The 13,208-nt window shown below is 45.8% G+C and overlaps 1 protein-coding gene across 4 annotated transcripts in view; it reads left to right on the forward strand.

Annotated features, from left to right (window-relative positions):
- The window catches only part of GRIA1 (glutamate ionotropic receptor AMPA type subunit 1), a 121,876-nt gene extending 111,838 nt beyond the window's left edge, over positions 1–10,038 (forward strand). For 3 of the 4 annotated variants that reach the window (XM_030504316.1, XM_030504315.1, XM_030504318.1), the window contains 2 exons: positions 4,625–4,759; positions 7,109–10,038. In XM_030504316.1, coding sequence (XP_030360176.1) covers positions 4,625–4,759; positions 7,109–7,297 — 324 coding nt within the window. In that variant the 3' untranslated portion in view covers positions 7,298–10,038. Of the gene's footprint in view, positions 1–4,624 lie in introns of all 4 variants that reach the window. The other variant, XM_030504317.1, reaches the window with a different exon arrangement.
- The last annotated feature ends 3,170 nt before the right edge of the window (positions 10,039–13,208 follow it).

The raw sequence follows: 13,208 nt of genomic DNA on the forward strand, positions 1-13,208 counted from the left end.
GGATATGTTATGCTATGCCAGGATGTGCCGGGCAGCTGTGCTCAGGGGACACTGATCCTGGACCACCGCAGCCCCAGCTGCACTGCCAGACAGTGGGAAACCCCAGGCAGTGTCCTGCACCAGGCAGCAATGTCCCTGCTGCTCTTGTCCCCGCAGTAAACCTATGGCAGCTGCCCCTTCCCACAGGCTGAAGGTTTCTCCATGCACAGGCACCTCCAGCCCTTCACATAGCTAGAAGAATCCACCAGTTTCTGGTCCTGTCTCCCAGCCTTCCTGCACTCCCCCTCTACCTGCCACAGCAGAAATAAGCCCAGAAAAGAGACAGACAATCCGTAACTAGGTGGTTCCCCAGAAGGACCCCATTGTACAAACAAGCACATGATAGACAGCTTTTTTTGCAGGCTATGAAATGTGCTGTGGGCTTGGAAGGGATGCTGTGGGTTGTTGGAGAGTAACGGCAAGGTTGACACTAAATGTTAGGGCAGATGGATGTGATTCTCCTCTTCCATGGGGCTTTTGCAAGGCAACGGGAGAAAGGAAAGGTTTTTTCCAGACCAGGATGGTAAGGTGCAACCTGCTTGCAGGGTTAGTCAGATCACTTCAGGCAATTAAAAGACCTTCATCAAAGTCACAGGGATCTCACTATCCTGTTTTCAACTTGCAAGGATTACACTTTTTGATTTTGGTTTGTTTGTTGGGTTTTTTTAATAAATAATTAGGGAACAAACTCTGCTACTGCCTTTGCAGGGAATTGGTTGGTTCTCAAACCAAAGGTGTCTTTCCATGTCGAGCCTCATCCCTACAGGCAGACAGCCATGAGCTCCTACCCATCCATCCCCTGGAAGCTCCACAGCAGTGCTCCGAGCTAATGGCCAGCGCTGTGTCTGTCATTGCTGAGCTTCAGGCCTTGTCCCAGCAAAATCAGCTCAGTGTTTGGTATAAAAGCTCAACTTCTGCAGCTACCACCTGCTCTAAGGATGGTTCATCTTCTATAGAGACCGCAACAACTCAAGATGCCATCACCCTGTGCTGCCAACAGGCTCTGGTCATGTAGTGTAAAAGAAAGGACTGGCTGGGGAAATTGGGCAATTTTGGCCTTAACGCCTTTCAGCCAAGGAGGATAATGACAAAGAGGATGATGGACATGGTGCCACGTTTGAGAGGAACAGACGGGAAGGTGCCTGGTTGCTGCAGCAACAAGGCCAGGCTTTGGAAAGACGGGTTTTTCTTTCTCTTTTCACATGCCAATCTTCCCCCCGCGTCAGCGCTCTGCCGCTGCGGGATACGAGCGGTGACATTTACACTCCCACTAACAAGCTGGTTTGGTGATGGGCAGCTCCGCAGGAGAGCATCTGGTGTCACAGAGCCCGAGCAGAGAGGAGGGGAGGGTCCTCTCAAGCAGTTAGCATAATTTGGGGCTTTTTATTAGTATGGGCATTATTAAGGTATGAGGATGCACAGAAGCAGCCGGCAAAGCCTCGGTAGGGCATGCAGCCCTTCTTATGGGTCTGGTGCTGCAGCCAATGGGACCAATAAGATGCCCAGAGAATGTCTCTGCTCAGAGAATGCCTGCCCAGAGAATGTCTCTGCATGTCCTGCTGGGAGAGGAATGGAAACAAAAAGGAAAAGAAAAAGGAGAAGACAACCAAGAAGTCAAGTAGCACCACAGGAGCAATTTCATTTCTCGGCCTGACTTATGATAGCAGGCTGAGCCGTCAGCTGTGCCCCTGTAATTCGGTGTTCCTCAGTGATCCACCAAAGCTGCCTTTGTCCTTGGCGCCTTGGGAGGAACCTTGTTATGGTGGCAGAGGTGAAACTCAAGCTGCTGTCTCCCTCCCATCAGGTTTGCCCACTGCTGAGCCTCCCTGTGCTCTCCTCTGCCTTCTGGAGAAGACAACTTTCAGTTTACCCAAATTGTCCCAGTAATAACAGTCACAGTAGCAATAACAATAATAATGCTGCTACTGCAAAGTCAATGCAAAGAAAACACAACAGCACTGTAATTAATTTTGTGACATAGTGGTGCAGGAAATTGCTTTGGGTCATCTCCTCTCTCTTACTGGTCAATTTGCTGCTGGTGTCAGGAAGAAAGTGGAAATTAAGAACCAGGTGCCCTGTTGGACCATGATCCCCAAACTGAGGGTGGAAATACCAGAGTATCGTGGCCAATAAAACTTGAAATTTGTGTATTCCCATGCCCGGAAGAGCCAAGGAAGCTAGGTTTCCTAAGGATCTGTGGCTGTAAGTCAAAGACCCATGTGGAGTCTCTGACGTCTAGTATGGTTTGCACTGATACATTTTTTCTGAGTGAGAGCGTTAATAGGTTTTCTCTTCTCAACAGTGCCATTTTTTTTCACACAGCTTGGAGTTTCCTGACATCTTGGAGATTTCCACCCTTCTGTCAAATCAACATGAAAGAATGTGCTAAAAATTATTAGCAAGACACAGGAAAATAGGGTGCTCCACCTCCTTCCCTGTCCCTATCATTCCCTCTGAGTGCAGAGCATGTGCTAATCAGCCACTTTTCATTAGGGAGCCAGGCTAAAAGATTAGGATGTCAAGGAGGTCAGCCCACCTCTTGTGTCCTTGTCCCTCCCTGAAGCTGATGCAGCCACTTCAACTGGATTTGAAGAGGGGCAAAGTACCCGAAGTAGTGGAACCCAGTTTTTTCAGAGTAATTGTTCCTCTTTTCTAAATCTTCATTAAAAATCTCCCTACCTATTTCAGCTAGTGCTTAGAAGTAAACCCAGTAACCTGCAGAGAAGTGATGACTGAACAAAGGTACAGTCAAGCCTGGGGAAAAAAATGCATGAAGGCAGATTATAAAAGACCAGATAAATAATCCTTCAAATATGGAAAGTGCAGAATTTAAGAGGATATTTGCAGAAATCTGTCATTACGGAGAGCTCACAGGAAGCATTGTCAAGATCACAAACTGACCAGTGCATGAAGGTTATTCAAAGGAGAAACCAAACCTGTCCATCAGCAGTGACCATCACATCTGCAGTGGTGTAACACGGTGACAGAGGCAAATCTCCTGGCAGCAATGTCAATCAGCAAAGCATGGAAAATGAGGTCACCTGTGGAGGTTTCTCCAGAAATCAAAACTCTGCAGGGGTGACCCCTAACCAAACCTCAGCATCTTTCAGCAGAGGGCTCAGGATGGAATGATGCTCCCCATGGCAATGGAGCAGATCTCATGGGCAGTGGGACCAGATGAAGAAGTAGAAAAAAACCCCATTTCTTTAGCATGGTTTTCTGCTTCCTGAATCCTTGCACTTCCCGAAAAGTGTGACTTGCTTATTGTGAAACCTGCCAAGCAAAGCAAGTGATCAGCTGTCCTAACAGGGCAAGGAAGAGGCTGTGCCACCCACCGATCCACGTATCCATGAGTCCACAGTAGGAGGGAACACCAAGGATCGTGCAGAGGCTTTGTTAACAACTGCAAACACTTCTACAGGCATAAATACTATTCTTTAACTGTGTGGATGCATCTCGCATGATCCATATTCAATTTTCCTCCCACATCCAGGGAGCTGTCAGGGCTGGTCAGACCCACACCAACAGATTTGCACTGACCTGCTGGCTTGCCCTGGGGAATCTGGTATCGATTCAATATTGCAGAGCTGCAACAAGCATGGAGCAAAGAACCTTTGTCTGGTTGAACTATAGAAAAAGCATGTCCCAGAAACAGGAGCCTCGTACACGGATCTGAGCCAAGCTTTTGGGTCCTACTGCTGCCCAAATTATCTTAACACCCCAACTCCACCTGGTCAGCATGAAGGAGAAGGTTTTGAGACCTGCATTGAGTGACATCGGGGTTGGATGTGGGAACTCGGTTTCCCTAGTAGTGAAATGAGTCTTTCTGAGGCTCGCCTCTTCCCCAGAGAGCTGTGACAACTCATTAGGCGATTGTAAAATCAGAATGTAGCTGCTGACTGTGAGCTGCGGTCCATTAATAGCCCTATTTATTGCCAACCAAATAATTAGCTTAGACATGCATCAACAAGTCTTGATTGCATATGAAAAAATAGTCTTATTATCTAGAAATTAAATGAGTTCCTGAGGACAGCTCAGGTGTCACCTCAACCTCGGTATTGAAGAGGAAAAGGAAAAAGACAGAAAAAAACATCCCAGCCATTTTGATGTGTTGCTCAGCAACAGAATTTGTGGGGGAAACAATCTAGGAATGAAGGAATGAGCATTTCCAAGAGAACAGGTTATTTCAGGCAAGACAGCAGGGACAAGCAAATGTCACAGAGGTGGAGAACTTCTTTTTTCCTCCTTTAATCAATAATTTAAAGTAGGCATTTTGAGTAAAATAAGCATTTCAGTTAGTTGATTGAAAAATGGAGATCCCAAACCTTTACAAACAGCCACATTGCTGGAGAAATGTTTATTCGGTTGTGTGAGGGAAACATTAGATTTACTAGACACTGAATTAAAAATTGAAAATGCTCTTAGAAATGTCACCTGTTCATTTAATGTGGAAGATGATGTAATGCCAACATTGCTTTACTGTGCAGCATCCCTCCCGGAGCAATCTCGTATTAATTTTGTTGTTCTCCTTCCCATGTTCCCTCCCCTCCCTCCCTCCTCCTTTCTCCTTTCTCTTCTTGTCTAGGACAAGACAAGCGCGCTGAGTCTCAGCAATGTGGCGGGGGTTTTCTATATCCTCATCGGTGGGCTCGGACTAGCCATGCTGGTTGCCTTAATCGAGTTTTGTTACAAGTCCAGAAGTGAATCAAAGCGGATGAAGGTGGCAACCCATTCCCCGGCCTTTCACACCTTCTCTCTGATCCTACCCCGGCTCCAAAGCTGCCTTCAGAGACGGATGCAGCCCAGACCACGGGTGGAAAGCCAAAACATAGGGATAAAGAAGTGACCGTGTCACTCAACTTGCTAGAAAGGAATAGAAGCTTCAGAGGAAGCTAAGAGAGGGTCAAGTGGGGCATAGCGGGGAGCTGATGCAAGATCAGACGTGGCATAATGCTAGTTCAAAATCCATATACAGAGCAAAATCATAGCACAAACAGTAACAGGAACACATTGCCATTCCTTAAAATTAACAAAAGCAGACAACGGCAATGTTCATGCAGCATAGATGAAGTGTGCTGGGGCTGGTGTGATACAGCTGTTACTGCAAGATGAAAAAATCCCCAAACCCAAGCAGTTAACAGCAAGATAAAACTGGGGGAGCTCGGTAATGAATCAGATCCTGGTGTTCCCTTTGCTGGCACCCTGCTGGCACCGTTTGCAGGTTGGCAACAGTGATATATGCTCAGAGCGTTGATGCCCTGGAACGGATGATGTGGGTTTCCAAAATCGCCATTACAGGTCCTCTTAGAAATTGGCCTCTAATGTCTCCTGTAATGTGCTGGGGTTTTTTCACGACCCTGTCATGGTCTTGCAGAAGCGTACTTCCTATGACCCAGGAGATTCGTTTCTTCTCTTAATTCTAGTGTGCCTGAATTTCAGAGTGTCAAGAGTGGATTAGATTTGAGAGCCTTGGGGATGCACATTTAATGCAGCATCAGTGGAACAAGTACATGTTAACTCAGATGACTAGCAGAAGCGATCCCTTATACAGATACCATTGTGCACAAGAGTGCAAAGGGATCTGTGCTGTAAGAGTAACACATTCCTTTTCTTCCTCATATTGACCTCTCCCGTGAACATGGAAGTCAGTTCGAGCCTATTAGTCTGCAGTGAGTTTCATAACATTTAGAGAGATTTTCACTTCTCTGAGCACTGATACTTACCCGGAATCAAATAGAAAATAAGCAGTCATTTCTTTGGGTTTATGTCACCATTTCGCTACATGCTTAATGTTTTGTCAGCAATAATAACATTTCTAATTCACTGCAAATGTGCAACAGCTCTTTTCCCATTGAGGTTCAGGAAATTCTACAGGCAAGGAGAGGTACATTGAGCACAGGGATAAGATAATGTGAGCAATTAATGTCCCAAATATACAAGAATTAAATTATAATTGCTGTCTACACTGTTAAGCTAGGTATGTCATAAATACACTGTGAAAGAGTGTCAGAATGCAATAGCTCCACAGTTTTAGTCTTAAGCAGATTCTGCCCTGCTCTTGGCTTCCCTGTGTTGCTTGAAATGATCCACTGATTCACGTCAGTGTTAGCTTGCAGTGCTCTTGCCATGTTAAAACCAGCCACTATGGGAAGGAATTTTTGCTCCCAATGTTAACATCAGACCTAAGCTTGTCCCTCTGGCTGACTCCTGCCATCAGTGGCTGCCCTACAAAGCCATTCAGCAGAGCCAGGTGAGCGCCCAGGAGGATGGGCCAGACCCTCTAAATCCAACCTCTCAGCAAGTCCCTACTGACACTGGGGTGTGCTGCGTATCCTGCCAGCACTGGAGGCTACTTCATGCCTGGCAAGGCACGAAGTTGGCTGTTTCTGAATAGCTGTTGCAGATTTATCTGTTCTGGATAATTCTTCACCTGCATATCCCAGTCCAGAAAAGATGATGGTGTCCTTAGAGATAGTTTAAATGCAAAGAAACCACATTGACTTCATCTTTTAGTTTAATTATTCTAAACAGGTGGTTTCCTTAGATCTCTGAAAGCAAACATTTTGGACAGTATCTGGAACAGGAAGATGAGATTTGGTTTCCTGAGTTAGGTTTGCACTTCCTGGTAACCTCAGTAGCCACTGCAGACAAAAAACATAGGCACATGCTCAACTTCTCACATGAGGAAAGTTAAACATATGCTTGCAGTGAGTCAGAGTCCACCACACGTAACAGTACTGGAGTAGTAATAGCGTATCTATGGGGGAAGTGTGTGTAATGCCTCTACTCAGATCCAGGATGGCTGTTCTTTCTTACGTTGTAGTGTTTGAATAGTTTTTGCATATGGCACATATGCTCTATGCCCCAAAATACAGCTGAAGCATTTAATTGTGAATGTAGAAGAGATGTGAATTAACAGAGCAGGTACAGCAGAGACATGCAGAAAGTTAAGAGTCTGAATGGAGACAAGGAGGGAGAGAACAGTGAGAGAAAGACAACACTGGTTTATATTGCAACTTCTCCAACATTGCTAAGGACAGGGGGAGACCCCCCCGTCCTTCCTAAAAAGGGTTTTTGTTTAATCCCACAGCAATCAATCAATGAAGCCATACGGACATCAACCCTTCCCAGGCCGGCTGCAGCAGGAGGCAGTGGAGAAAACGGACGTGTGGTCAGCCACGATTTCCCCAAATCCATGCAGACGATCCCATGCATGAGCCACAGCACCGGCATGTCCCTGGGAGCTACAGGATTATAATTGGCCTTTTGACCCATTGCCTGGGTGAGAGCAGGGGCAGCCCAACTCCACCCCCTCCAGAGCCAAAAACAAACCCAACACCAACAAGACAAACGACGATGACAGAAGGGACAATTGGATGGATCATCTCAAGGAAATCAATTCTATTTCCCTTTTTATTTGCTAACAGATCCACGGGCAGGAGAACAGAAATAGGTCTGTACTGCAATAAGGAGAGTATAATGGGATTTAACAGACTCGTGAACCATCCCTGATCAAAGAACCACTGGAACACTAATGAGGACTATGCCATTTTGTTTTAACTTGGTTGTTAATAAGTCTTAGTGTGTGCAATATATATATTTTTTCTTACTAATTCCTGTGGTGTCAGGGTAACATCAGCCCTTTCCCCTTTCCCTGCTCAGTCCTTCAATCTGGTTTAGTTTGGGATGCAAACCATAATGTCTGAGCTACTAACAGCAAAAAAGAGAATCCTATAAATGGCAAGTTGAACTCCCTACTGGGCATCAGCGTTGACCCCTTTTGTCCATCGTGATTCTGCCTTCTGTTGTTCTGTTGTGAACTTGGGCTGTGGAGTTACTGCAACGAGGCAGACAGAGCTGCGAATGGCTCTCCCTGCGACAGGAAGAACTTTACGTGAGAAAAACCCTGAACAAAGACACAAGGCTGTTTTACAGGGGCAAAGTGATGAGTGAGTTTGGAAACCCCAGGTAACCTGAGGACAAAGTGATTATTCTTCCAGGGATAATAAGTGGTGGTTCAAGAGAAGAATCATGTGCCTGGAGTGAAGAGCGTCGTGCGTGGCAGACTAGAGCAGATGGTTGGTCGAAGATCATGGTCAGCTGCAGTTTATGGAAGAGAGAAAGTAAATGCCGCATTCCCCTCACATGCGACTCTCCTGCCTAGGTTATTGGGGGCTAATAAGCAATTGTGAACCATTTCTTCATTGCTTAGCTTCTGTGTGTGCTCCCTTTTTGGTGGTCACATAAGGGAACCACCTTGAGCCGGGACTAGACCATCTCAAGACATCCAGTTCTAGATGGCTGCGTATTAACCAGTAAAACATGCTAGAAGTCATGGGTCTGCAATGAGAATATCCCTGCCTTTTTGCTCTGAAATCCCTTTTTGGCCATCTTTCTAATGAAGAGGGACATTTTGTAGATAGTCAGCTCCTGGAAGGAACTGCTGAAGCAAACCAAGGAGGAGACCCTACAAGAGCTTCATTCAAGCATCCATGACATTCGACAGCATCAGAGCTGGTCAAACTCAGCCTTCCTGTCAAGTTGTGGCCTGTCTGGGTAAAAAGCCAAAAGTAGCAGATTCCCACTCATGTATCCTTAGAGAGGGGGAAGCATCCACACGTCAGGAGAGCAGTTTACTGACCCCAAACTTGGTATTGCAGAAATCAATAGTCCAGCCACAGGTGTGGAGATGAAAGGGGCAAGGATGATTTTCCAGAACCATACAAAAGGTTCATTCTGTGAACCACTGGCATGGACAGATAAATGCTTCCCACTGGTAGACCTCTGACACCTCCCCGGAGCGAGGGATTCGCAGGGAAGCATCTGGAGAGAGAGATCTGTGGGGCAGGGACCACAGTGAACCCACTTAGCCTTGCCACGTCTCACTGATGGCAAATGAAGTTCAAAGCTTTTCACAGGACTCAGTAAATACCTGTCTGGGGACTGAGCTGCTATTGGAGTGTTCTGAGATGCTTTTTCTCTTCTTTTTTTCTTTTTTCTTTTTTTCTTCTTTTTTCTTCAACGTAGCAAGAGAGGAGCAGGAAAAGAAGAGAGGCAGATGAAGAGAAAGTGATGCAGACAAATGACTGGCACAGGTCTATGAGGAGGATCTGTCTATACAGCTGTCTGTAAGTACAGCTGGAAGCTGCCTGAATACGTTTCCACTAGTGTATGAATGCGCAGAGCAATACGTTTACCACCTTTAACACCAGCCTGGTCTGAAGTATCTGTTCCACTTATCCACTTGTCACGCAACACTTTGGAGACCAGCAAGTCAGAGTCAAGGTCCTAAGCTCGGGCACAGCATGTCTTGTGCCAATCTTTTCCTCTCTCCACAACTGGAAACCATTGTGAACTCTCATCACCGAACATGAACTCTGTTTTCAGACCACTCCAAACACCTCTTCAGGTCACACTGTGGTGGTTAGCATTGTTTTTAATCCACTTCTCTTAATTTTAACTTCAGTTCTGTGTAAGTGCTAGCACAGTGGGGCATCCCACAAGCTAGCCTGTTTCCATGCCCAGAGCTCTTGGATACATCTCTTTACTCAGCTCTTGCCGCATCCTGGACCTTGTCACAGCAATGCACCACTGGGAACTGTGGTGGGATCCAGCTCCAAGACCCATGATTGCCCTGTCCTCCTCCAAAGACAGGACCACGTGGCAGCAGGTCATGGGGAGCCCGGCCGGGCAGTTAAGACTGTCTTGTGAGAAGCAGCACATCTGTGCTAGGACTGGCCGCCTGTGACATGAAGATGTGAGATGCAGTTGTCAAAGGCTTTTGATCAATGGAGGGGTTAAAAAAACAAACAAGCAAACAAAAAAAAGATGAATAGGACAAAAGCGTGGAAAATGTTAACTTGTAATATGTATTTTTACTACACTTTTCTTAAAAATAGAGTAATGGTAAAACTCTTGAAGACATTGACATTTTTTCTCAACAGGAATCCATATTTAACAGTTTTGGCTTTCATTAAATTTTGCTCTTTGGTACCTGGATCTTTTATTTAACAGCTATATTTGTTTTAACTCTTTTTTGGTTTTTTTCCTTTCTTTTCTTTTTCTTTTGGCAGTACTGCAAAGGATTTTACTTTGTCAAACACAAGAGTGCTTTTCTTTTCACATTCTCTTTTTTTCAAGCAACATTTTTATTGGTAATTATTTAGACAAAAATGAAATTATCAGCTGGAATTTTAATACCAAGGATCCATCATCCATTTTTCATACCTGTCCATGCCGTTTTGTGCCAGTGCTGGATGTGTGGAAATGAAAATGATGTTACCCCTCAGGCAATATTACCCAACCTGAATCAAACGAGATTTCCTTGATTATTGCTGTGTCTGACTTGTGAACAGCAGCCAAATAAACTGCTTCAGGTTGAAATTGGGTATCTATCTAATATTTACCCAAGAGTCAGGAAACTAAACATTCATTGGGTTCAAAGTCAGTGATTTTGCTTCCTTTGGAGTTTTGTGGGGTTATTTTTTGAGGAGGGCTATTAAGGGATTTTAGCTTCTTTCTACAGAGAGAGAAGTCAGGGTCAGCTCAGAGATAATTCAGAACCAGCACTGGTCCAAAAATCCTCACCAGGATCAGCTTTCCTAGGAGCTCCCATGCTGTTTCAGAGGCTTGGACATTTAAAGTGTTTCTCACTCAGTTTTCACACAATTAACCTGCTCAATTCCTTGCCCAAAAGTCTGCTGAAGAGGAAGAGAAAGCGGGATTTAAAGAGCTTTGGACATGCTGACAGCTGCTGAGGTTAACTATAGTCATTAATGTTCTTGCATAGCACTTGGTGTCACAGATCTGGGACTTCCCCGTATCATCATTCCCATTTATCAGCTGGGGAAACTGGGACACAAAAGTACCTCGGACCAGGCGTCCCAGCTCACCTCACAGGCTGTAGGTTCCAGGTGTCGAACACTGTCAAGGGGTTTTTAACACACTGGTAAGTTTTAAAGATAGAGTCAGCAAGTGGCAGAATTAATACGATTTGAGGCTGTGAACCCTCAGACTTCAAAGCACAAAAGACTCCCAGTCAAGGGGGCCTGAAGGAGAAGTTTACCATGGGCTATGCTGGATCAGCCCATTTTGGTCTCCCACAATTGCTTAGGCATCCAGTACTGTACTGTGGATTTGGGTCCCGTCTCAAAACACTGTTCTTGCTCAGTGGTTCACTCTCGGTTCCCAGTGAGGTTGCAGAAACACACAAGAAATGTTCCTTTATATCTTGGCATCAACAGGACAAAATTCCTTCCTAGTGGCAAAAGCAAATATTCCCTGTAAGAGAGTTTCCAGTGAGAATCCCAAATCACCTTCAGCAGCTGCTGAAGCAGATGAAGCACAGATGCATCACCCGGTCCATCCCTTTGCTATGAGATGATAATCCTGGTATCAGGACACAAAACTGGGATGCTCTGAAAAGATTTGCCTGGACTTGTTCATTCACCTGCCTGCCATCAGATGCAAGGTGAACTTACTCATCTAAGCTCAGTGAAAGGATATAGCATGGGCTTATCAGTGTTTGCTGTAACACAGTGGATACCACTAACCTGTTCAGCTCCAGCAACTCAGCCACATAGCTCCATCAAAAGTTTGGGGAGACATGGGGAAGTTTTCACTGTTAACACAGGCTCATGCTCAGTTTTCAATGACATGGTCAGCCACCCATCTCACACAGGGCTCTGGGTCCCCAGGAGAACATTTTTGTGCGTGTTTCTAACATATTGGTCCAACACAGAAGCACACATGAGAGCTTAGGTGACCCATCACAGTGATGTGTGGTACCCTTTGGACACTGCTGGTATTCTTCACTGCTATGGCATGAGAAATAACAACACAGACTGCGGCTTAGGTAGCGGAGGTCACTTTGAAGCACCACTTTGGAGACCAGAAGAGTTGAGTTCAGGCTCTTCCCAGCAGCAAAGGTACCAGACTAACCCCAAATACCTTTTAGAGACCTGTGTGGCTTCTTCTCTGATGGCTTTTTTAGCTGCTGACATCTTTTAAACACAGATTCCCCGGTTGCTTTCATGTTACCTGGGGGCGCAAATCAATTGGTCATCCACCAGTGCTGGTTTTGTGTCTTGGCAGCACACTGCTGTCTGAAGCCCCCATGCTTGCATCTCTGCTACCCAGATAATTAATTAATTAACAGAAACTCAGGGATGTCACTGTGTTTCAGCACAATCCATGCACAGCTGCCCACAAGCCTACAGGAGGTCGTTTTGGGGACAAAAATCCACATGCAAGCCCCAGCTCAAAAGATGCAAGACAGTGCCAGACAAAACTGCTAGGGCTCCACATTGCTCCAGCTTCGTTATGAAGATGATACCCCTCCCAGTTTCCTTCTCACACAGAGCTGCTCTGTTCTTTTCCAGGCACTTGGTCCTAATGGTTTGAGTGTGTAAGAGAGACGAATTTAGTGTGAAAGGACCTGGAAAAGGTTCTCCTATGCATGGAGGGGTAGCTTGAGACCAATCTCTCTGTTAAAAACCCAGTCATTCTTACTCTGGGATTCTCCACTCAGCCCTGACCTGCAGCATCACCTCCCATTTCCCTTCTGTCCATCACCATCTCTCTTTCAATCTGTACACCAATCCCACCCTCAGCACTGCCAGCTACTCCTCTCCAGGACCTGGAATAGGCTCTAGGTATGTACATGATGACTATCTTACTGCAGATAAGTCTGTATCACCATACAGCTCTAGAAAGCGGATGACCTTAGCTAGTGGATGTCACCTTCCTTTGGGATGGAGGCAGACAGGTGACTCCAGGTCTGCACAGGGCAAAAGTAATCCCATAATCCATCACACTGCACTCAGCAGCAAGGAGCCTTTCTGCAAACAGAGTGTGATATGGAGCCACAATCTTGCAAAGCACTAAGTTATCTGGCAGTTCCCAGAGCACTTAGACTAAACTGACTTTTGCTGGTGTGCACTTAGCCGAGGAGATATCGCTGTCTGGCTACGAAGAGGTACATCTGGCTCAAGGATGGAGAGAGGCAAGGGCAGCATCTCTACTGAGCAGGTACCAAGTGAACTCGCCCACCAAACATGCGCAAGGGGAGAGCTGCCTCTAGAGCAGTGAAAGACCCTCACCCCCAGAGCGGTATGGACAAGTATAATTAGCCAATGTTTGCACATCCCTTTCTCATGCACTAATTACAT

The sequence above is a fragment of the Strigops habroptila genome, chromosome 12 (genome assembly GCF_004027225.2).
Source record: "Strigops habroptila isolate Jane chromosome 12, bStrHab1.2.pri, whole genome shotgun sequence".
In the NCBI taxonomy this organism is placed as follows: Eukaryota; Metazoa; Chordata; class Aves; order Psittaciformes; family Psittacidae; genus Strigops; species Strigops habroptila.